General features: G+C 37.4%; 2 protein-coding genes across 6 annotated transcripts in view; one reads left to right on the top strand and one right to left on the bottom strand.

Moving 5' to 3' along the window:
- The window catches only part of LOC126191580 (zinc finger protein 239-like), a 319,091-nt gene extending 298,229 nt beyond the window's left edge, over positions 1-20,862 (top strand). For all 3 annotated transcript variants that reach the window (XM_049932511.1, XM_049932513.1, XM_049932512.1), the window contains exon 9: positions 19,724-20,862. In XM_049932511.1, the coding sequence (XP_049788468.1) occupies positions 19,724-20,427 (704 nt within the window). In that variant the 3' untranslated portion in view covers positions 20,428-20,862. The remainder of the gene's footprint in view (positions 1-19,723) is intronic.
- A 138-nt stretch (positions 20,863-21,000) lies between these two features.
- The window catches only part of LOC126191582 (uncharacterized), a 30,590-nt gene continuing 25,150 nt past the window's right edge, over positions 21,001-26,440 (bottom strand). For all 3 annotated transcript variants that reach the window (XM_049932516.1, XM_049932518.1, XM_049932515.1), the window contains one exon: positions 21,001-22,025. In XM_049932516.1, the coding sequence (XP_049788473.1) occupies positions 21,912-22,025 (114 nt within the window). In that variant the 3' untranslated portion in view covers positions 21,001-21,911. The remainder of the gene's footprint in view (positions 22,026-26,440) is intronic.

The raw sequence follows: 26,440 nt of genomic DNA, 5'->3' as shown, positions 1-26,440 counted from the left end.
AAATGATTAAAAAGCCAGGCCAATAGTGTTTACAAATTTTTGTAGTGGTGTGAGAGTGATATGAATTTCGAAATAAACTTAAACCAACACAAATTATGAACGAAATGACATATTAAATAAATGCCTGCATTTCAGTTACGCATAAACATTGTGTGTGTGTGTGTGTGTGTGTGTGTGTGTGTGTGTGTGTGTGTGTGTGTGTGTGTGTGTTTTTTACAAGAATAAATATTTTTTAAATGCACTGTCAATTATGTGCGATTTTGTAAGCACTTCTTGTGGCACTCACTAAGCACTAAGGCACGTTCTTGCACATCAGTCTTTTGACCAAGTGCCTCACAGAAGTTGTGTCTGACTATGAATTCCGAGCTCCACTGTTTATCATGACAAATCTGTCAACAATGAAAAGCAAATGTAGAAACCTGTCAACAAACCATTTCCCAGACCCAACCAGGATCCTCACTAAAGATACTTTAGGAACAAAGTCACAAGGCAAACGACTGAATCACAGTAAGCTCAAATTCCCACATGTTCTGTTTAATTGACTTTAATAAATCCTTCCTACCTCCATGCACCAAAAACTACGTGCACATAGAATTACAATTTTAATACCCTTCAAACTAACGACTAAATTCTGTGCCACATTCTTACACAAAGCATAAATCAATACATATTTTACTTAAATCCTCAAGGTCACTGACCTCCACGCACTCTCAGTGCCTAAACTGTCCCTTCTTGTACATGTACAATGCCACAATAAAGTAACAAATTAATAATGAATCCTCAAGTAAAACATATAAAATGATCCTTCCAAATTTACTACCACTAATTACAAATTAGAACAGATTTTCATTTCTCCCCTTTCTCCATATACAGCCTCAACTCTGTCACATTTCTTAGACCCAAAGGTTTTCCTGAGACAGGGTAATTTAAATGGTATGCATTTGGATGAGGGCACTCTTCCACAACAAATGGTCCATAGTATAACTCAAATAATTTTTTAATCTCCCCATCCACTTCGCTGGAATGCTCTTTGGTGCATACAAGCACTTTGTCCCCAACTTTGTACCTCGTCGGTTTGTATCGCCCATCGTGTCACCTATTTCTTTCAGCTGCTAACTTTTTCATGTGGGCTGTTACTGCCTGCTCTCTTTTAGCAGCCGATTCAGCTTTTTGCAGCAGGAATTCTACTGTTTCTGTGAGTAGGAGCTTTGGTTTCACCCAGGTCATGACTTCAAAAGGTAAGTACCCCGTAGCCTTACTTTTTATGCTGTTTAGCACATCCTCAGACGCACTCACGTACTCCACCCACTTGGAATGACAATTTCTGGCATACATCCTACATAAACCTCCTACTTCCTGCATATACCGTTCACACGAGTTGCTTGGTGGGTGGTAGACAGATATACGGATATGTTGCACACCCTTGTTGTTCATGAACATGTTTCAGTCGTTCAAAGTAAACTGTTATCCGTTGTCAGACAACAGCCTTACTGGTTTTACAATATTCTTGAAGCAATCTTTCTCCACTTTGACGATCAGAGTTTTTGTATTCGCTTTCCGTATCGGATACAGTTAAATGAACTTAGAGAACATGTCCACTACATCAAAGATGTACTTCATGCTGCCGCATCCTGTGGAAAGTGGGTCAAAATTGTCCACAGCCAGTTACTCGCCCACTTTATTAGGTATAATGCTTCGCATTTCCCCCTGTTGTGCAGTCATCCAGTATTTGACCCATTGGCAACGGTCGCACGCTGCCAGCTGTGCATGGACCTGTCCGCCCATGTTATTTACATGGGCATATTCCTCAATGATTTCAGTGCACTTTTTGGCCCCCTTAATGTCCATGACCTAAATGGACATAGTCTATTAACTGTTCCACATACTTACTGGGAAAACTCAGTCTCCATTTGTCCGTCTCTTCACCTTTCTGCCGGAATAACACTCCCTTGTGTATCTTAAAATATTTTGGTACTTTCTCGTGTCCCTTGCAGTTGAAACTCACCTTAATGTGTATCAACTCAGGATCATGGTTTTGTGCTTGCCGCATATCTTTGCACACTGCACAAATTTCTTTCTTCCCCGCTACCCCCTCCTTATGTAGTAGCTTAAATTCGTTCAGCTCCTCCCTTCCATTATCTTTTGCCCCCAGTGGTAATCTGGACAGAGCATTGGCAACACAATTTTCTGTACCCTTGATGTAGCGGATTTCATATTCAGATTGCTGCATGAACGTTGCCCAATGCATTAAGCAGTCATTCAGTATCCTGCAGTCCTGCAGATAACTCAGCGCCTTGTGGTCCAACAACACTGTCACTTTTCTGCCCTCTAACTACATGCGGAATTTCTTAAATTCGTGCTCGATCACGAGCATCTCCTTCTGGGATATGCTGTATCCCCGTTTGTGCTGATTTAGCATGCGGCTGGAGAATGCCACACTGCAGTGTTCAATTTTTCCATTGACTAGCTTTTCCTGAAATAGCTCACAACCTATTCCATAGTCCAAACTGTCCGACGCTAAACAGAAAGGGAGATTCATATCTGGGTCGTACAACATCTTACTATTGCTCAATTTATCCTTTATACCCTGGGATTCCGTTTCAGATTCCTCGGTCCACCTCCAAGCTGCATTTTTCTTCAACAATTTGCCTAAATTCGGAATATTCATTTGTCCCTCCCCCAAGAATTTTCTGTAGAAACCGCACAAGCCCAAGTATGACATCAGTTGTTTTGTACTTTTGGGTCTATTACAATCGACAATGGACTTTAATTTTTTGGAACTTGGTAAAATTCCTTCCGAAGTGAGGATATGCCCCAGGAATAGAATTTCTGCTTGAACAAACTCACATTTTGTGAGCTTTAAAGTCATCCCACCAGTAGTCTCAGAGCCATGAGTACCTCCTCCAAAACTTGACAATGCTCATTCCATGTTTCTGTAGCAATCAATATATCATCTACGTGTATCACGAGTTTGCTCATCTGGCTCCTCCCCAGGACATGACTCAATGCTCTTACAAAAACTGCCACAGAAATTGTAAGTCCAAATGGTACCACCATAAACCGGTAGCTTCGCCCCTCAAAAAGGAAAGGAGTGTGCCGTCTGCTTTCCTCTGCCAGTGGGATCTGCCAAAATCCTGAGGTCAGAGCAACACTGGACATTAAATTGATATTGTCAGGCTGGTGTGATTTACTTAAAATTACTTTATTTATTTTTCTTGCATCTAATACAATTCTGAGCGAGTTATCACATTTTTTAACAATAACGATAGGATTGCAGTAATCGCTCCTACATTGTTCGACTGTACCCCAAGCCAACATTTGTTTTAATCAAACTCTGATGGCATCCTCATCAGCTATAGGTATTACATATGGTTTGAACTTTATTGGATCATGAGGTTTCACTTTTATAGAGTACTCAAAATCGGTAACTTTACCAGGTCGATCCGAGAATACGTCCTCGTAGTGGTACAACAACCCACACAACTCTTTCTTTTCCCCTTCTGATATACCTTTGACTGCATCACTCACTTCCTTAATTCTGTTATGCATATCAACTTCCTCACTCCAACCCTCAGTAACTATTGCTTGAGCAATCTGATTTTCACCTGTTAAAAGTCTTAAATTTTACTTGCCCTTTTTCATTCTGAAATTCAAATTCTAGGCATTTCCCTACACAGTTAAGTGAAGTATTGTATTTGCACAGGAAGTCAGTTCCTAAAATTACCTCCTTTACTAAACCACTCACTACAAAACATGCTATCTTGAATTTATTTTCTCCATCTTTAAATTCTAAAAGTATTTCTTGTCTTATCGACTTACTCATACCACCAACTGCCATTTTAATCTGAACTCTAGTGACTGGGAAGATTACTAGTTTCCTATTTTTGATCATGTTCATAAAACTTTCCAACACTGCTGACACATTACTACCTGAATATAGAAGTGCATCTACCATTTCTTTGCCAACTTTAATTTCATAGTTGGTTGTACATTTACCAACGATCTCACACTGTGTTTTGTGAGAGGTTCACTGTACAGAAATCTCTACTGGTTTTGCAAAGGTTTTTACACCTCACATAGTATGCTGGATAACAGAGAGCAAAGGAATTACCACATTGCAGGACACAAATCCCGGACGAGAAACCTCGAATTGTGGGCTTTCTTAAAACATGTGTGACCCTCAACTACATACCCTCAGACTCAGAGTGGAAATATTAAAAATTTTGGCTGGTTTCATTGTCTAGGGGCTGGGATACGTAGTTGCCGCATTACTTGCCAAATACTGCTGAGTCTACAGTATACAATATGAATACACACATGAATCAAATGGTTGAAGGTTCCTATCACTCGGCAATTACGAATTTTGAATGTAACAGAGAAATTTATAAATGAAAATTGCAATTAAATAAAATATGAAGGTACTATTTTAACAATGTTAAATGATGAGTATGATAGCAGAAGTACCTATCAGAATGCCATTTATTACTGCAAAATACTTATTGGTGTCGATGGTCCAGCAATTAAATAAAATATAAGTTGAATAACAGGGAAACAACAGATTCCTACTTCACATAATTAGTTAAGAACAACAACATAGCTCACAAGATATTCACTTCTAAACGCATACTATGTCTTCACTGCAGAAGCCACGGAAATCTCACAAGTGTACAAGTCAGCACTACAAAATATTTTTATCTCCCGCAACCAAACGCAAACTGCTCAACACTCTCCAAGTATTTCCTGCGACCGTCCGTCACACCTTCCCCACCCACACTCCCCATGTCCTGTGCGCACCCAGTGCTCCTCCCCCACTTCCATACAGTCTCTCCATTGACTTCAGTAGTCGCCTACCGTAGTAACGAGCGCTGTGATTGGCTAGAGCGCTCCTGCCATATCTTCAAGGCAACACACACTCTCAAACATAGTGGAAAACAAACAGAATATTGGATTTACATTTAAATAACTTAAAATTAAATAAATATTCCTATGGACAGACCATAAACACACTCTAACGCACATTATTAAATACAAAAACAAATCAAATAAACATATGTCAAAGGAATAGAAACAAAAGTAGGCCAATAGCCTAATGTATCTGTGCTTTCTAAAACACAGTAAATATTTGACCAAATTCTTCATGAATGGTATATATCGGATATAAACAAAGACATAGATGAATAAATATATTTATAAGCATGCTGATACCATTTTTTCGTGTAACTATGGAGAACTTATGGCCTGACATGATCAGTATTAATTGGCCACTTTGACCTCCAGTAACTCATGTACTATTCAAGTTAAATGCCTGTAATTCACACCAATTTAGGTTTTCACTAATAGCTTTCTAAAGACATGTCGATGGACAAAATCGGATGAACCGTTTAGATTTTAGAAATTCATTGCTGGGTGTTACTTGTATAGTTTATAGTCAGATACTAAACTTTAAACTAATAAAGATATTGAAAATCTGATTAAGCCATCAGAATCATCATGCAAATAATGGTAATGTACATGTTTCTTTTGGAGGTATCATGATTCCTCTGGCTATTATTAATTTCTACATGAACTGTAAAATGTTTGCCATTATGGCTTTACAAAGTCCCCCATCTTTGGCACTCCCGGCATACAAATCTCCTTCATTGACACAAAGCCCATTCCTAGACACAGTGTCAGTGTGGAATTCCCAGCCACACGGCCAGCCTGGACCACGTGCTGGGGCTACCCCTCTTACTCTGGCTAATGTTCGGCATCACACGGTTGCTGATGAGCCCCAGCTTGCTGAGTGGCACGTGCGGCCACACCAACTCCGAACTTAGAATATTTTCAGGGTGCCCCACTCGCCTGTTACAATGACACACCGTGAGGAGGTGGTACTAACAGTGCACAGCTCCAATCTAAACACTTCTTCCATTATGTGGATGATACCTTCATTGTGTGGTAACATGGCAGAGGGTCGCTGAATAATAATAACAGAATATTTACCTTTCATTTTTAGATTTTTTTTTAAAGAAAAGCAGATTGTACACTAGGTCATGTAATGTGCAGATAGAAGACCCACACAGAAACTACACACCGGAAGCAGCTACTAGGGTAGCAGAGTATGTGTGGCGTGCACACGGGGGTTTTTTAGGTTAGAGGGACCCCCCCTTGGGCGAAACGATAAAATACCTGACGGCTTACCAGAGAGGACATTATCATCGTTGATAAAGAACGTCCATCCTCAGAGACCAAAAACAGGAAAAGTTAACGTAATATTGGTAAACTGCAGGAGTATCCAGGGCAAGGTTCCTGAATTAGTATCTCTTATTGAAGGAAATAGTGCGCATATAGTATTAGGAACGGAAAGTTGGTTAAAACCGGAAGTGAACAGTAACGAAATCCTAGACACAGAATGGAATATATACCGCAAGGATAGGATAAACGCCAATGGTGGAGGAGTATTTATAGCAGTAAAGAATTCAATAATATCCAGTGAAGTTATTAGCGAATGCGAATGTGAAATAATCTGGGTTAAGCTAAGTATCAAAGGTGGGTCAGATATGATAGTCGGATGCTTCTATAGACCACCTGCATCAGCAACCGTAGTAGTTGAGCGCCTCAGAGAGAACCTGCAGAACGTCGTGAAGAAGTTTCGTGATCGTACTATTGTAATAGGGGGAGACTTCAATCTACCAGGTATAGAATGGGATAGTCACACAATCAGAACTGGAGCCAGGGACAGAGACTCTTGTGACATTATCCTGACTGCCTTGTCCGAGAATTACTTCGAGCAGATAGTTAGAGAACCAACTCGTGAAGCTAACGTTTTAGACCTCATAGCAACAAATAGACCGGAACTTTTCGACTCCGTGAATGTAGAAGAGGGTATCAGTGATCATAAGTCAGTGGTTGCATCAATGACTACAAGTGTAATAAGAAATGCCAAGAAAGGAAGGAAAATATATTTGCTTAACAAGAGTGATAGGGCACAAATCGCAGAATATCTGAGTGACCACCATCAAACGTTCATTTCTGAGGAAGAGGATGTGGAACAAAAATGGAAAAAATTCAGAAACATCGTCCAGTACGCCTTAGATAAGTTCGTACCGACTAAGGTCCAAAGCGAGGGGAAAGATCCACCGTGGTATAACAATCATGTACGAAAGGTACTACGGAAACAAAGAAAGCTTCATCATAGGTTTAAGAGTAGTCGAATCATAGCTGATAAGGAAAAGCTGAACGAAGCGAAAAAGAGCGTAAAGAGAGCAATGAGAGAAGCATTCAACGAATTCGAACATAAAACATTGGCAAACAATCTAAACAAGAACCCTAAAAAGTTTTGGTCATATGTAAAATCGGTAAGCGGATCTAAATCCCCTATTCAGTCACTCGTTGACCACGATGGCACCGAAACAGAGGACGACCGAAGAAAGGCAGAAATACTGAATTCAGTGTTCCGAAACTGTTTCACTGCAGAAAATCGTAACACGGTCCCAGACTTCAGCCGTCGCACGGACGCCAAAATGGAAAATATTGAAATAAACGATATCGGAATTGAAAAACAACTGCTATCACTTAGTAGCGGAAAAGCATCCGGACCAGACGAGATACCCTTAAGATTCTACAGTGATTATGCTAAAGAACTTGCCCCCTTTCTATCAGCAATTTATCGTAGATCGCTGGAAGAACGTAAAGTACCTAGCGACTGGAAGAAAGCGCAGGTCGTTCCCATTTTCAAGAAGGGTCATAAATCAGATGCGAATAATTATAGGCCTATCTCGCTTACGTCAATCTGTTGTAGAATAATGGAACATGTTTTGTGTTCTCGTATTATGACGTTCTTAGATAATACAAATCTCCTTCATCATAACCAACATGGATTCCGCAAACAGAGAGATCATGTGAAACTCAGCTCGCCCTATTTGCCCAAGAAATTCACAGTGCCGTAGACACTGGCGAGCAGATTGATGCCGTATTCCTGGACTTCAGGAAGGCATTTGATACGGTTCCGCACTTACGTTTAGTGAAAAAACTACGAGCTTACGGAATATCGGACCAGGTTTGTGATTGGATTCAGGATTTCCTAGAAGAAAGAACACAACATGTCATTCTTAACGGTTCAAAATCTGCAGATGTAGAGGTAATTTCGGGAGTACCGCAAGGAAGCGTGATAGGACCTTTATTGTTTACAATATACATAAATGACTTAGTTGACAACATCGGTAGCTCCGTGAGGCTATTTGCAGATGACACGGTTGTCTACAAGAAAGTAGCAACATCAGAAGACTCGTACGTACTCCAGGAAGACCTGCAGAGGATTAATGCATGGTGCGACAGCTGGCAGCTTTCCCTAAACGTAGATAAATGTAATATAATGCGCATACATAGGGGCAGAAATCCATTCCAGTACGATTATGCCATAGGTGGTAAATCATTGGAAGCGGTAACGACCGTAAAATACTTAGGAGTTACTATCCGGAGCGATCTGAAGTGGAATGATCACATAAAACAAATAGTGGGAAAAGCAGGCGCCAGGTTGAGATTCATAGGAAGAATTCTAAGAAAATGTGACTCATCGACGAAAGAAGTAGCTTACAAAACACTTGTTCATCCGATTCTTGAGTATTGCTCATCAGTATGGGACCCTTACCAGGTTGGATTAATAGAAGAGATAGACATGATCCAGCGAAAAGCAGCGCGATTCGTCATGGGGACATTTAGTCAGCGCGAGAGCGTTACGGAGATGCTGAACAAGCTCCAGTGGCGGACACTTCAAGAAAGGTGTTACGCAATACGGAGAGGTTTATAATCGAAATTACGAGAGAGCACATTCCGGGAAGAGATGGGCAACATATTACTACCGCCCACATATATCTCGCGTAATGATCACAACAAAAAGATCCGAGAAATTAGAGCAAATACGGAGACTTACAAGCAGTCGTTCTTCCCACGCACAATTCGTGAATGGAACAGGGAAGGGGGGATCAGATAGTGGTACAATAAGTACCCTCCGCCACACACCGTAAGGTGGCTCGCGGAGTATAGATGTAGATGTAGATATGTACTGTCATGCAATGAGCTTTTATCATCCAGTGCATCGGTATACTGTTCTAATAATTCTCATTCATTTGTGACAGACACAGCTTTCCAGCTGAGCTGAAACACCTTAAAGACGCGTTTTGCCAAATGAGTATAGAGGAGCAAAAATTTGATGTGCATTGAAGAAAAAAATCATAGAACCATGTGCAAAGAAATGGAAGAGAAAGAGAAACTCACCTTAATCCCATATATTGGGCCTCCTTCAGCCAAAATTGTGTGAATGCTCAGAAAAACATCATCAAAGCCAAGTTTTGACTGCCACAAAAAACCAAGAGATGCAAAGACCCAGTGTATACAGCTTCTCAGGTGGGTGTAGCCTTCAGAACATCAGGCAGATACAGTGCCTTATCTCACAACATTGCATAGAACACAATATATGTGTTCCTCTGAGGCATAAAGAGAAGTCAGGAGTGATGGAACATAGTCCAAGTAAAGGACATACACACCAATATGAGAAAAGAAAAATTTTATGCTGAGGTAGTGGATTTGGGAGAACATTAAAGTTTCGTACAGAACTCTGCACTACCAGCTACATACTGACCCTTTGCCCAGCAGGTAATGCTTCACAAGTCTGTACAAGAATGAATGTGCCGAGAGTCAAACAGTTGTCTGTACCTCCCACCGTGGGCCACTGATACCCGTGCCAGTGGGAAGGGGTGGAGAGATGTGGCCACCATTTAAGGGACTCATTGTCATTCTCAGATCATTTGTAGTCACTTTTTCTCTGCTCTTGTTGGCATGTTACCCCGTCTATCCCTTGACACGTTTTGCTGTCTGTGTAGCCGCCACAGTGGGTGGTGGTGGTGGTGGGTTGTAATGATGCTCGGCTGTGAACTGTGATCTCTAGTGTCTGTGCTATTGCTGTCAGGTGCGGACCTCACTGAACGGAAAAACGTTTCATTGAGACTAGACTACAGACTCACCTGTAGGCTACTGTCTTTGTTAATTGGACTGTCTTGGACCCTAATTTCAATGGCCTCTTTAATGAAACATTCCTAGAATGGGGAAGATTGCTTAAGTATCTTGATTTTTTTATAATCCATAGATGGCCAGATTTAATCCTGTGGTTAGCCACAGCTGAGTTGATGATCTGACGTAAATCAGTGTGGTATATATGTTCATGGCTCCTCTCTTCCACAGACAGCACGCAAAGACAATTTACAAATGAACAGACATCAAAGTATGAACTTCTTGCAGCATGCAGAAAAAAATCACGCAAGAACCATCAAAAAGTGAACTGTGATCGATCAACCTTCCCGGGAGAACGAGCAATGACACAACCATATTGGTGCTCAGGAAAGGACTCAATTTAGACCTGACTCCAACATCAGTACATCATAAGTAATGTGGAGCAGGCCACCTATATTCTGTCAGTCAACAAAGCTGAAGAAATATGCTGTGAAACATGGTGCATTGCCACACCACCAATGAGCAATATTTCAAAGGTGGAATGAGTGCCTATCCACGAGTATTGTTACAATCCAGAGATGGTTGTCTTGTTCCCTGACAAACGGAACAGTACGGTGTCCTCCTGTGCTCAGGATACAGCAAAAAAATGTGTGGAATTTTGGTGACACAGTGTACACAAAATTAGAAGGAGAGCTGCCAAGCTGCCTCCAGAGGAAGACCATCAAACTTCTTCACAATACCTTCTAAGCAAAAAACTGTCAACAAACTTCGACCACAAGTTGCTGCACCTCCGTAACTTTAACAGCTACCCTAAGTCCACAAAGAGGACATTGCACCATGTCCCATATTCTGCAATATAGGAGCAGCAAATACAGCTTGACGAAACACGTGACTGCTCTCTTGAATCTGTCTGTGGGAAAATGTGAATATCATACCCACAGTTCCATTCATTTTGTACATCTACAAGAACTTTGCCGTAATGATAGTGACCTGTTGATGAGTTAGACATAGTGTTCCTCTACACCAGGTACTACTAAATGATTCCATGAAACTGATAAGCAACAAATTAAAGACCAACCTGATGAGAATGTAAATGTATGTGCTCACCTCAACTTATTTCCTGTCTGATGGAAATTATTATGAATGGACAGATGATGTAGCCATGGTGGGGTGTCCTCTGTTGCCAGTCATGGTGAATTTATTTATGGAAGGCTCTGGAGCTAGCCCAACAAAAACCAACCTTTTTCTATCATTAAGTGGATGACATACTTGTCATTTGGCCGTATGGACGAGATGGCTCGGGTGGATTTCTCCATCACCTCAACTTGTTTCATCCCAGCATACAGTTACCATGAAGGTGGAACAAGATGGCACCCTGCCATTTCTTGATGTCCTGGTGAAATGGAAACCAGATGGCAGGCAGGGAAACAAGTTGTAGAGAAAACCAATACACATTGACCTGTATCTCCATGTCTCTAGTAATCACCAAAACTTCTACTGGGAAGGCATTTTATGTGCACTGGTTCACAGGGCACACCCCATCTGTGATGAATGTAGCCTTCCAGCTGAGCGGAAGCGCCTAGTGACAACATTCCAAAGAAATGGGTACAGCAGAAAAAGCTTAGGCATGCATTTAGACAGGCTGTACCTAGACAACAGCAAGAAGAAAAGAGCGGCAAAAATCATTAGTGTGCATCCCATTTATCAGGAATGTCTCCAGAAAGTCAGCAGAATAATGGAGTGACAATGTTAAATTTGTATTCCCCCACCCAAGACCTTCACACTACTGGGTTCAGTAAAGGATGATCTAAACTTTTGCAAACCAGTGTGCTTACTAGTGCAGCACAGGGTACATTGAAGAAACAGTACACACGGTAGAAGAGAGATGCTGTGAACACGAACCCCACTCCGAAATATGCCAGACCACCAAAGAAGCCATGGCTGACCGTAGTATAAAACATTTTCTTCAGGCAACTGTTAACAGCATTAGTATATTTGTTGAAATGGATAATGAACACAGTGCTGTACAGTGTAAAATGAAACCAGCAAAAAATAGTGAAACTTCAGAAAAGAAATACAATTTACCCAGAAATCCTAAGATTTTAATTATTTATGAAAAATTTAATTTACAAAGACACCATCACACAGCATTCATGCATTTATATGACATGAGAGAACGCTGAATGACTTGAAAAACATAAAGGATGTAACTACTCTGCATTCCAACACTGGCTCCTACAACAAGTAGACTACTGGTAATCCAAGTTAAAAGTGCAATCTAATAATTCACAAAGTTAAATCAAAGATCATATGATCAAAGACAGACTGAGAATAAAGTGAAGTAAAACAGAGGGGTATACAGTCAGTGGAAAAATTAGCTATTAATCAAATCATTGCAATGATATACATTTTTAATACATCATTTTAAAACATTTTTAAATACCACATTTTCAAATTTTTATACAAATAAAAAAATATAATAAAAATGAACTTATAAAAATAAAGATTATATGTCATGCTGACAATATGTCTTATTCAAGTAAAACATGATCTAAAACTTGGTTCAGATTTCACATCAATGCATAGAAAAAGTATTTAGGCATGTCAGTAAACCTTATTGAAATCATTAACAGTAGTAAAAGTAGTGTAAAATCAAAATGATGAAGTACATATATTATTTTGTCTCTGCATAAAACAGTGAGCCTGTAGAGAAAAGATCACAAAGCAAATATAACAAACATTGCTCAAATCTCAAGACTTAAGAACAATCTAAATGAAGAACCTGATGCATCAGGAGAAGCAAGATTTGAATCACGTATAATGATGTCATACGAAAACTTGGCATAATACAGAACATAGTATATTGAGAACTAGAAGAGACAAAGAGCATCTGGACATAGACACTAATAACATTATTCATTGCATAAGACAAGTGTGCCCATCATTTCCAGTAATGCCAATATATAAAAGTACTATCGCAGTTCATATTGTCAGGGATCTGCCAGTAACTTCAGTCTCCTAAACTGTCAGTGATACAACCACACCATATGTAAGAAAGGTTAACAGGGCTCAGAATGTCAAATCTATATTAAAAAAATTGTAAATTGATCTGTCAAAAGAAAACAAGATTTTATATCACATATGAAAATATCATACAAAGAGATTATAAAAATGGGCATATTGTACTCCTTGGTATAAAGAATGTGCTACGAAGAAGAAACACAGCGTCTGGACACAAATATCAGAATTATAAATTTATTTAGCTACAACAGGAGATACTGACTACATAACAATAAGCTGTATAGCTTACATTATGACATTGTGAATAAGCTCTCCTAGTTATCAGGTTTTATCTGTCTGGGAGTGGGCAGTAACTAACTTGTTTCACATAGTTACTTGTTTCACAGAAATTATAAGGGATGTAATCTTAACTTATTCGGATAACATGTTAATCCAGATGATAATTATTAATGATCTAGTTAAGCTTTTGACAAAGCAAGTAACCTGGACTGTTGATATACTTGATGATTGGCCTAATTGTGTCCCACTTTTGTTGGACCATAAGCCACATTGAATTTGGGTTCATTACAAGTGCATTCTGTTTTTGTCGTTCATTAGACAAATATCAAATATTACTATTTTTCTTTTAGATGTTTTTGGAAAGAATGTGTGGGGTCATTTTCTAGTTTTGTAGTGTTATTTGATTCAATAATTCATGTGCTTTAATAATGTAGTCATTGATATATAAAACAAGTAAAGAACTGCCTTTATCTCTTTTCACTATTAAGGCTTGTCCCTCATCAGGCTGTTTGTTAATATTTTACAATGTGATGTTCAAGGTTATTAACTTCGTTTCTCTTATTTTCTTGTACATAATAAATATATTAAAAGACTAGTTGCAAGTATGAAAGTATTAATCAATCAGAGCGAGAATTCATTAACAGAGAAAAGCTAAATTTGTTAAACAATATGTACAGTAACAATAAGCTTGAAGAACAAGCCTTAATAGTGAAATCAGATAAATGTAGTTTTTAATATATCAATAATTACATTAGTAAAATACATAAAGTTTTTGACTCAAATAACATTACAAAATTAGATAATGATCCCACAGATTCTTTCCAAAAATCAGGTAATATTCAGTATTTGTTTAATAATTTTCCAAAAAACAATGCATTTGTAATGAACCCAAAATCATCTAGGCTTAGGTCCCAACTGAAGACACACAGATGTGGCATACTGTTGAGGCCAGTTTGCAATTGTGTTAACAGCCCAATTTACTTATTTTGTCAAAAGCTTAAGTATATCATTAATAATAATTATGTTTTACATGAGAAATGTGTAATTGAGAAGGCTGCTGAATTGGTTAGACTTTTTAATGAGATCCTTGTGCCTGATAATACTTCCTTTTGATGTAGCAAATTTATATACTGATTTATCAGTTGAAGAATCTATTGAGTTAGGGAGAACCTCCTACTACACAAGAAATTGAGCATCTCTCAAATTAAGGAATTAATTGAACTTTTGTTCCTAGTCGTATATTATAATTACTTTTCTTTGGATGGAGAATTTTATAAATAGCCAAATGGCCTCTCCATGGCACCCTTACCAGTACTTTTTTTGACAGCACTGAATGTAATAAAATTTTGAATAGTAATTCTGAAGCTGTTAAAAAAAATTACTATAAATGATATGTAGATGACACCACCATTTTTATAGATGGTGATAGTAATGATGTGGAAACATTACATCAGTTATTAGATGGTGTGTATCCTTATTTGAAATTTACTGTGGAAACTGAAATAAATAGGGGAATTAACTTTTTGGACCTTAGAGTGGAAAAATATGATAGCAAACATCTTTCATGTTTATAGAAAGCCAATCACTACAGATACAATCATTAATAATAGCTCCTGTGGTCTAGAAATGTATAAACGTGCTATTTTTTTATTCAGCTCTAAACAGGATGATTAGGCTACTACAGTAGATCAGAATGTTGAAAAAGAACTGAATACATTGAAATATATAGCTGATAAAAATAGATTTGATCCTTACACTGTAATAGGAGTATTCAGTAAGAAAATGAAAGTTAAGGAGAAGACTAATAATTATAAAATTGCTTTGAAAAAGACAAAAGAGAGTACAGTTCCTGAATATGCAGTTCTGCCTTATTGTGGTGAGGTTTATGAGAAAATTATACAGTGTTTCAATAGAAGTAACATAACAGTATTGTTTCAGACTGGTAATAGGTTGGGGAAAAAAAAAAACATAATATGTCACTGTACAGAGTTTGCAGAATCAGAGCGATGTGACAAAATTTGTATAGGTCAGACATGTAGGAAACTAAGAAAAAAGACTGAGTGGGGTGGCGCAGTGGCTGGCACACTGGACTCGCATTTGGGAGGACAACAGTTCTATTCCGAGTCCGGCCATCCTGATTTAGGTTTTCCATTATTTCCTTAAATCGCTCCAGGCAAATGCTGGGAGGGTTCCTTTGAAAAGGCACAGCTGACTTCCTTCCTTGTCCTTCCCTTATTCAATGAGACTGATGACCTTGCTGACTGGTCTCCTTCCACAGACAACACAACACAATCCAACCCCAAGAAAAAGGAACAAAGAACATGCATATCTCAGCAATACATCTGCTCTAGGAACCCTCTTGAAAGCTCGTAATCACACTCCAGGCAACATCTCAGATCAGACAGAATTATTGCTCAGAGCTGATGAAAGTATTAATTTGTTAGAAGAGACTGAAAGTATTGCAAACTTGATTTCACATCCAGGTAGAGTTCTTAATGAACAGACTGATTCGAAACAAAAATTATTTGAATACCTTTGCTACTTTATTCAAATGTGTATTAATGACATGGAAAAATGTGGCTACAGCCTAAAATAACTATGTTTTTGCATATTTATAGGATAGATGTCCATATGCTGTGGTTTTTTTCATAAGATATTCTTTATAGTATGGAGTATAATATACCTGTTTTCATAATCTCTTTGTATGATATTTTCATATGTGATATAAAGTATTGTTTCAACTGACATATCAGATGTACCGGGTGATCAAAAAGTCAGTATAAATTTGAAAACTGAATAAATCACGGAATAATGTAGATAGAGAGGTACAAGTTGACACACGTGCTTGGAATGACATGGGGTTTTATTAGAACCAAAAAAATACAAACGTTCAAAAAATGTCTGACAGATGGCACTTCACCTAATCAGAATAGCAATAAATAGCATAACAAAGTAAGACAAAGCAAAGATGATGTTCTTTACAGGAAATGTTCAATATGTCCACCATCATTCCTCAACAATAGCTATAGTCGAGGAATAATGTTGTGAACAGCACTGTAAAGCATGTCCGATGTTATGGTGAGGCATTGGCGTCGGATGTTGTCTTTCAGCATCCCTAGAGATGTCGGTCGATCACGATACACTTGCGACTTCAGGTAACCCCAAAGCCAATAATCGCACGGACTGAGGTCTGGGGACCTGGGAGGCCAAGCATGACGAAAGTGGCGGCTGAGCACACGATCATCACCAAACGATGCGCACAAGAGATCTTTCACGCGTCTAGCAATATGGGGTGCTTTTTGGTTCTAATAAAACACCATGTCATTCCAAGCATGTGTGTCAATTTTTACCTCTCTATCTACATTATTCCGTGGTTTATTAAGTTTTCAAATTAAACTGCCTTTTTAATCACCCAGTATATTTTTAACTTTTTTTAAAGATTTGATGTGTTCTGAGTTCTGTTAACATTACTTATGGTATGGTTGGATCACTGACAGTTTAGGAGAAGGAAGTTAGTGACGGATCCCCGACAGATATTTACAGTGATCGTAATTTGATATAGTGATATTATTGGAAACGTTAGGTGCACATGACTTATGTAAGAAATGATGTTAGTGCTATGTCTAGATGCTCCTTCTCTCTTTGCATATTTCTTATTATCCAATGCATAAAAACGTTTTTGTATGACACCAGTAAATGTGATTTAAATCTTTTTCTCCTGGTGCAGCAGGTTCTTCATTTAGGTTGTACTTATATTTTAGCAATTTTTTAGTTATATATTCTTCATGATCTGTTATATATAGGCTAATTGTTTCATGCAAAAGAAAATAATATATGAGTTTTGTCATTTTGATTTTCCACTACATGAGAATTGCTTTTACTACTTGATACTAACTTCAGTATGATGTGACAGACATTGTCAGTATGACATAAAATCTTTGTTTTTATAAATAATAAAATATATAATAAAAATAATTATACTTCTGTTGACTTGTGCATTAAAGAACTGAAAATGCTGTTAAAAATACTGCATATAGTTGCATGCTTATTCAATTAACAGCTCATTTTTTCACTGACTATATAATTCTCTGTGATAATAACAATGCAGGAAAAGACAAATTGCTACATACCATAAAAAAGACATGTTAAGTTGCAGACAGGCATAATTAAAAGACACTGACATAAAGATTTTGACCACAGGCTTCATCAGCAAAAGAAAAACACACCACACCATTCACACACACAAGCAAGCATATCTCACCCACACGCAATCACCAACTCCAGCACCTCATGTCAGAGATGCTTGAGCCCGAGATGCCGGAGTTGGCGCTCATGTGTGCATGATGTGTGCTTCTTTGTATTTATGAATGATGTGTGTTTTTCTGATAAAGGCTGTGGCTGAAAGCCTGTTATAAGTGTCTTATGATTGTGCCTGTCTGCAAATTAATGTTTCTTCTTTGCAGTAAGTAGCAATCTGTCTACATCTACATCCACATCTACATCTACATCTACATCCATACTCCGCAAGCCAACTGACGGTGTGTGGCAGAGGGTACCTTGAGTACCTCTGTCGGTTCTCCCTTCTATTCCAGTCTCGTATTGTTCGTGGAAAGAAGGATTGTTGGTATGCCTCTGTGTGGGCTCTAATCTCTCTGATTTTATCCTCATGGTCTCTTCGCGAGATATATGTAGGAGGGAGCAATATACTGCTTGACTCCTCGGTGAAGGTATGTTCTCAAAACTTCAACAAAAGCCCGTACCGAGCTACTGAGCGTCTCTCCTGCAGTCTTCCACTGGAGTTTATCTGTCATCTCCGTAACGCTTTTGCGATTACTAAATGATCCTGTAACGAAGCGCGCTCCTCTCCTGTGGATCTTCTCTATGACTTCTATCAATGCTATCTGGTACGGATCCCGCACTGATGAGCAGTATTCAAGCAGTGGGCGAACAAGCATACTGTAACCTACTGTCTTTTTCTACATGGTTGATGCTCCTACCTGGAGTTTCCATACTCTGTGATAGTATTATGTTGTACTTCACTTTACTCTCAGTTTGTATTTGATCACACGATCTTTGGTTTAACTTTAGATAACCTCGATTATCAGTAGTCTACTTGGTAAAAGTTCTATGAGCCAGTGCTGCAATGCAGAGCAACTTTTATTTTTTATTTTTATTTATTTTTAAGTTCATTGAATGTTCTCTCATGTCATACAAAAGCACGAGTGGCATGTAATGATGTAATGTTTTCTTTGTGCATGATATTTTTTGTAAGTATTTAAAATCTTCTGTTACGATTTGTGTGAAAATTGTGTTTCAATTTCAAAGTTTCACTATATTTTATCGGTTTTATTTTTTTGTGTACAGCACTGTGAAAATAGTCTTATGACTGAAACCATTCATGAATAAACTGATATAGAAGACAGCATTGTGTTCATCATGCATTTCAACAAACATAGTACAAAAGCTGGTCGTACTATGGGTAACAAGAAGCTTAGGCAAGGTTTCTCAATCTGGGATTGTTTGGTTCTCTTGCCATCTTGCAGGTCTTAGTAGAAGTGTTCCAGCAATGAGGAAGTATTAACTCTATTTTCCAAGAATTGGTCAAGGACAAAAAAAAATTTCTTAATCAGAAAAACACTCATGACAAAAATAATTTAGTTTTGATAAAGACTGGACTATTTTTTGTGATGAGAGAGTCTCTCTGCTACACCAGAATTTTCCATAGTGTGTTCAGAAATTAGTGATATGCTGAGAAATTAAAAAGAAAAGCTTGCTTAGTAATTGATGTAGTGCATGAATATATCACTAAACATTATATATGTCAGCTTCTAAGGTCTTTTATTCACATCTCCATGTCCCACAGTTAATCTTCAGCCATGCTGTCCTTCAGTGATTATCTCATTATAGAATTAATCTTTATGTTGATGGCCTTAGTTTTAACAAATGCAACACATTGTTCGCAAGGCCCTGTAGAAGCAAAGAGTTTCAGCAGCATAGTATCCTGGCCCATAATTCTTGTAATTCTTCGTAATGAAGTTGAAAGTTATTGTTAATGCTAATAGGTCAATATTGTTGTGTCTCATTTCATCTTGCAAATAACTGGTCTCTTCAGATGTATATAAGGTCAAATTCTTCCTCAGTTTCAGCTCCTAATTAATGCTTTAATCATTTGTAAATGTTTACGACTGGTAGTTATTGTGAATATATTAATAAATTAAAGCTGATGCCATTGTTATTGTTGCCTTCAATACCATACTTGCCAGTGCAGTGCTACCGGTTGTGTCCTGATCATATAATCTACAAATTTTGTGCAATAATTTTGGATGAGTCCACTGCAAATAGGATATGAAAGTTATAACTTAAGTGAGTGTTTAAAATGAGACAAATAACAATGGGGAAGAAATCCTACTACTATAGTTTGTTTGTTTCTTTCCAGGTAGCGCAAGAAGCCATATAAGGAAAAAGAATTCTAACTCAAAGTCTCATAAGAAACTCAAAGGAAAGGATACTTGTAAGATGACAGGCTCAGAACGCACAAAATGTTCAACTGCAGTGAAACCGTATTGTGTTAAAGCTCACAAGTGTACATTATGTGATGCAGCGTTTGTGCGTGAGGATTCATGGAGGAGTCATATGCGTCAGCACCAAAACCAAGGAGCGTATCTGGGAATAGTTAACGATAGTGAAACCCTAGCATCTGTACATTCCATTGCTGCAAACAGTGAAAAGGCCCTTCCGCTAGAAAATGAGCTTGAGGCTTCCAGAAGTTCAACAGTTGAATCTAAACAGACTGTAGTTGCTGTATCTGTTATTGAGAGTAATGTAGAAGAAAGGGAGGTGAGCTTGACAACAAATGGCTCAATAACAACAGATAATGGAGTATTAACAGAAAGTAATGTTCTTGCAACAAATGAATCTACTGGTACAAATTTGCAGACTACAGGGGATGGCTGTAACTTGTCTTTCACATCGCATTTGCGAGATAAGGCTACAAAGAATCAACACGTTGAAGTTGATGTGAGTAGTGTACTAGGAAATGATGCTCTCCAAACTCAGCCTGTATTTCTATATGTTCAAAACGAAGCTCTTGTTGAAGAAAGTACTGTTGTTGAGGGTTTTCATAATACTCAGTTCTTTTGACTGAAAGATGTGGATAGTGTATTTCTGCTTTATCATACCAAAGTTATTTGGTGCACCAAATTATGAGCATCCCTCTCATGTGATATTTAATATGTTTTTAAAGTGTAATTGATATTCTTACAGATGAACATGACACATCCATTAAGACTGGTAGGAACAATAGAAGAAAATAAGTAATTTATTGTGTACAGAGGGTCAAAAATTGTGGAAGACTAATTACACAGAAAAGGACAATAATTAATCATCTGTTCCACAAAACAATGTGATTATGTTTTGTGACTGTCACTCTTATTTTTCATCATTCCATGAGTAAAAGTTCATTTGTTTTGCTGTTGCAATAGCTGTTTCATTACAGTGTATCTCAGAAATTATTGTATGTGTGTTATCTGTTCAAATGATGCTTCATTGTATGTAAAGGCATTGAAACTGGTATTTTCGTTTGATATCAGGAGCCAATATTTACGGATATGCTTTTACACTTACTCCATGTTGTGATAATTTTATATTCACTGTTACATCTTAAGAATACTTCAGTATCATATAATAAGGTTAATGAACATTTTGGTAGGGGAATTCTGTGTTTTTCTTATTGACAAATTCATGTTGGCATGTCTCAGTCATGTTAATGTTGTCCTTGAGTAAGACAGACTGTGTGTATATCTCATATTTTCTTTGGCTTTTGCAGTCATTTATATGTGAAATTGCATAAGCCTCTTTTTTAGCAAACAATACTGAGTAAATTTTGTCCTGCACCACCAGTAGTACCTTCAACTTTTTTTTTCCCCCTAACTCGAATGACTGGAATATTGATATAAAAATAGCTGAGATGACTTAATTCATCTCAGTCTGATCATGTTAAAACATTGTGGGAGTAGTTTTATCATAATGCAATTCTTCTTAAGTATTTATACAAGAACTAGTTTTATTAAAAGCTGTCTGTAACAATTCCATTTAATGAGTGGAAGGGAATATGAAAGGCTCAGTGAATTCCTTACAAGTGTAATGCTCACTTCATGAGTTACAATGTTCATGTGAAGGAAAGTAGAATTGAAATTTTGCATCACATATTATTTTTATGCTGAAATTATTTAAGTATGGTACAAGGATGAACAAAAATATACACCAGTAAACCAGAATTCATTGAAAACTTTAAATATGTGTTACAAAGAAAGATGATGTGTAGAAGGGTAAAATACTGACTTTTGACACAATGAATATATAAAGTTTTTGAGGACTTCAGCAAAAATAAATGTAAATGAATGGGATATCTCTAGAAGCCTCGGCCAGATTTGCTAGTGATATTTATATTTTTTCCAGATAGAAATTGAAAGAAATTAAATAAAAATACACACTGGATATTTGTAAGTGTAAGCATTTATTTAATAATAGAACATGAAAAACATTTATGTTGTAAAGATTACATACATTATTCTCCTGTCTTATAAACATTTAGTTGATTTCTGAATGACATATTTGACACAGCATTATGTTACAAATGAGTAAAACTGTATGCTGTCAATGCTGATGTTTTTATTTTCCAGTTTATAGAGCTTTTTGCTATGAGAACGTTTCTGTATGATAACAGGGTTTTCCCAGACCTGTAATTGGAAAACAAGACTGGTTATTTTATTTATTACGTTCTTCGTTGTTTGAGTTAAATGAACAGCAGATATACCTCTCCTATGTGTTACTGCATATTTCTCAAGTACGTTCATCAGAGATTTTGCATTATTGGACTATACCCTTACAGATATGAAGTAAAGACCACAAAATCAGAATTTCCTTTCCATGATAATTTCAATATTATATCATTCATTAAGCCATGTGTGAAGTGCATTGGAAATTAAAGCAAATTATGGACTGACAGTACGCAGTAAAGTGTATGTCACTGGAAGCTGATGATGTTTAACTCTTTAACTGATGACTGGACCCTTTTTGATTTTCTTGATACTTACAGAATTTAAAGATTAGTGCTCATACAACATTTTCCTAAAAGAGTGCAATAAAAATGTCAAAAAGAGTCAAAAAGTTGCCTTTGAAAATTATGAGATTTCTGAATGCTGTTAATTATGAAGCATTCTGAGCTTATTAACACACTTACCAGTAGCTGACTGCATAATGTAGAAGTGTAGTAATTTTAAAATCATGAAAATATGGGTATTCACAGTAAACCAAAATTTGGTACAAAAATGTGAAACATTAAATAAAATTCTTTCTTATTTCTAGAGACTGAAGAGTATTTTTTAAATTTGTATTTTAATTTTTTTGTTTCACAATAAGGCATTTTGTATGTTTATAAAAAAATTAATTGACAATGTAATGTTAGTTGATTGTTAAGAAATATACTCACCAAGTGATGGCAGGAGAACACACACACAAAGAGGTTTAACTTTTACAAGCTTTCAGAGCAAGTGGCTGCTTCTTGTGGGAGGAGAGTTGAAGGGAAAAAAGAAGGGTGAAGGAAAAAGATTGGAGAGGTCTAGGAAAAGGGGTACAGTTCAGAAAGTCACCCAGAATCTTTAATAAAGAAGACCTCCAGTTTTTATTGCATATTATGACTGATTTGTCTCAAATCTGTTTTCTGTACTTTGCCAGATGGCACTGCAGTTGGTAAAATTAGAACAGCTTTATTTTTCATAGGAACTCTTTACTTTCATTGCATGTAATGGGTCACATAAAAAATAAATCCTTAAAAATGAACTTTTATGGAACATCATGTTTTAAAATGTGCATTTCAATGGCTATTGCTTTACCCGATGTGCACAATATAGAGGTTGTGTGAACTCTGAACTTGTTGAGGCCTTGGAGGTCTCATGTTTTTACTGTATGAGCCTCCTTAGCACACTATATTATGTGATGAGCACATTAAGAAAAGTGCACTGCAATAATACCTGCAGTGTTGCAAGCAACTGTGATGAACGTCTGCAGGTTTCTTTAGGAAAGAAAGCACACACACATATTGATACAAGCAATCACATCTCATGCACACATACTGCTGGTGGTAGCAGTCATGTGTGCATGAGGTGTGCTTGCTTGTGTGAATTTGTGTGTGTTTCCTTTGCCGAAGAAGGCTTTGGGCAAAAGCTATAATATGTAACAGTCTTTTTGGTGTGACTGTCTTCAAATCAGTAGATCATCTTTATAGTGAGCAGCAATCTATTCTTTCCTAATACTTTCCAACATGGAATTTCTATTATTCAACATATCATCTGATGTTAATGATTTACTTTTGTGAACCTGACGATGTTCAGTCAGCTTAAGCAGTTTGTGTAAATAGAGAATTTTGTCAGCAGCTCAAGGTGTAACATGACATATTTCAAATACATGAAACACTTAATACACTAATTGAAGCTCCTATAGTAAAAACCGATTGATGTTTGTAATACCACACACTGTGCAAATCCTCCTAGTACAGTCTTAAAGTTAGTTTCTGAGTCAGTGCATACAATTAAAATAGTGGGTTCTTTCTAAAAAAGGTGGAAGAGCAGAGAAAGTGGAAAAATGTAGAAACTGAAGGCAAAAGGAGGTACAGGAAGCTGAATAATGAATTAAGAAGAGAAACTGAAGAAGCAAGGGAAAAACGGATGAAACAGAAATGCGATGAAATAGAGAATATGGAGAAAGAGGAAAAGTATGAAATGATATATAGACTGGCTAGTGAGATAGTTTTTGAACATTTAAGGAAGAGGAATAACATGGAAATAGAAAGAGCGGATGGTACTCTAGCAGAAGAACCACAGGAGGTTTTGAACACGTGGCAAGAATATATTGAATTTCTCTATAAGGGGAATGAAATACAAAGAGAAATTAAGGTTGAAGGGAAGCAATATGTGCCGGAAGATGGAAAGGGATTCACCATCTTGAAAGCAGAAGTAGAGAAGGCGCTGAAGGAGATGAAGAATAGAAAGGCATATGGAATTGATGATTTTCCAGCAGAACAGTTGAAGAGTCTGGGAAACAAGGCAAGAAAAGAAATAGTCTACCTCTGAATGAGATATATGACAAAGGGGAATGGCCTGAGGACTTCTTTGCAACAGTTTTGATACCAATAGAGAAAAAGATAAACACTAAAAAATGTGAAGAGCATAGGACCATCAGTCAAATTTCTCATGCAGCTAAAGTGTTGCTGAGAGTCTTGAATAGAAGGCTATATGGCAAGCTGGATAGAGGGATTGCAGAGGATCAGAGGAAAAGAAACAAGAGATGCTATTGGCCTGTTAAAAACAATTGGGAAAAATTATGGAAAAATGTAGAGAAATATTTTATAGATTTAGAAATGGCTTTTGACAAGGTTCAGTGGAACAAGATGATGGATATTTTGAAGAGGAAAAGATTGTATTGGAAAGAGAGACAACTGATACAGAATCTATATTTACACCAGAAAGTAAGGATAAGGATTGGAAATGAAATGTAAGAAGGGAGCAGCATTGGTCGAGTGTTAGACAAGGCTGTTGCCTTTCCCCACTGTTGTTTAACGCATACCTTGAAGTGATTATTGTTAAAGGCATAGACGGGGAAAGAGGAATATGTATTTGTGGAAATGAAATAGAATAATAAGATTTGCTGATGACATGATATTAGTGGCAGAAAGTGAGTGGACAGTGAATAACAAGCTGAAAGATCTGAAAGAAGCTTGTGTGAAATATGGGATGCAAATAAACACAGCAAAAACAAAAGAGTATGGTCATCAGTACAAGACATGGAATATCCAGTATTAAAATAGGGCAAGCTAATATAACCAAGTAATTGCATTTAAGTATCTTGGAACAAAATAAGTTAAGACCTGAGATGTCACCAGGAGGTGAAAACTCGAATTGCCATAGTGAAGGATGCATTCAACAGAAAGAGGAGACTGTTTTGTGGCAAATTAGATAAAGGTCTAAGAAAAAGTCTTGGCAAATGTTTTGTCTAGAGTGTGGTACTATATGGGGCAGAAACATGGACACTGAGATAAGAGAATGAAGAAAATGTTAGAAGCATTTGAGAAGTTAATGTGAGGGAGAATGAAGAGGGTAAGCTGGATGGAAAGAGTGAGTAATGAAAGAGTATTTGAAAGGGTTGGTGAGAGAAGATGTCTATTGAAGGTTATAAGAGAAAGGAAAAAGAACTGGTTGAGACATTCATTGAGATGTTTTGGAAGGACTGGTTTGTGGGAGTAGACTGAGGGGAAGATGGAGATACAAGATAAATGTAAATGTCGTGTTACTAGGGCCTTCTGTCGGGTAGACTGCTCGCCGGGTGCAAGTCTTTCAATTTGATGCCACTGTGGTGAGTTGTGCGTCGATGGTGATGAAATGATGATGATTAGGACAACACAACACCCAGTCCCTGAGCAGAGAAAATCTCTGACCCAGCCAGGAATCGAACTGGGGTCCTTAGGATTGACATTCCGTCGCGCTGACCACTCATCTACTGGGAGCAGACAGATACAAGATGATAGATGACATAAAGGGAAGAGGAAATTGTGCAGATCTGAAGAGGATGGCAGAAGACCGGACAGCCTGGAGAACTACCATGTGAACACCTGTCTTTTGGCAGAAAACTAATAATGATCTAAAAAAAATAAAGTTAAAGTTAACGTAATTTCATTGATTATTGTATTGTGTAGTAGAGTAATGAAAACAAGTTTCAAACAAAAGTTACGTAGCCTTTAGCATAAAAACATAGTATGTAATAAAAATTGAGGGTTCCAGTTAAAGTGAAGTTCACCCTGTTTTCAGCAGTTGCTGTGCTGTCTAGGATGATATTAATACGTTACCTTGTAACTGCCTTTGTGGCAAAAACTTTGATTGTAGGATATATATTTCTGGGTGTATTGTTCTGCAGATGTTTCAGTTATCATAGATGTATTAAAAATACTCAGGATAAAGTTCATTAGTGTAGTTAATTTATACACATTGCTAACACTGAAAATGAGAAACAGTAAACAAAACAAAAAATATTCATAGAGCATTGGCTGTGTGTTTGGACCTATGGAAATGCAGAGAATTTAAATCTCTTGGAAGTTAATAGA

This window comes from Schistocerca cancellata, chromosome 6, assembly GCF_023864275.1.
Source record: "Schistocerca cancellata isolate TAMUIC-IGC-003103 chromosome 6, iqSchCanc2.1, whole genome shotgun sequence".
NCBI classification, from domain to species: Eukaryota; Metazoa; Arthropoda; class Insecta; order Orthoptera; family Acrididae; genus Schistocerca; species Schistocerca cancellata.
This window is presented reverse-complemented; position numbering and strand designations above follow the sequence as displayed.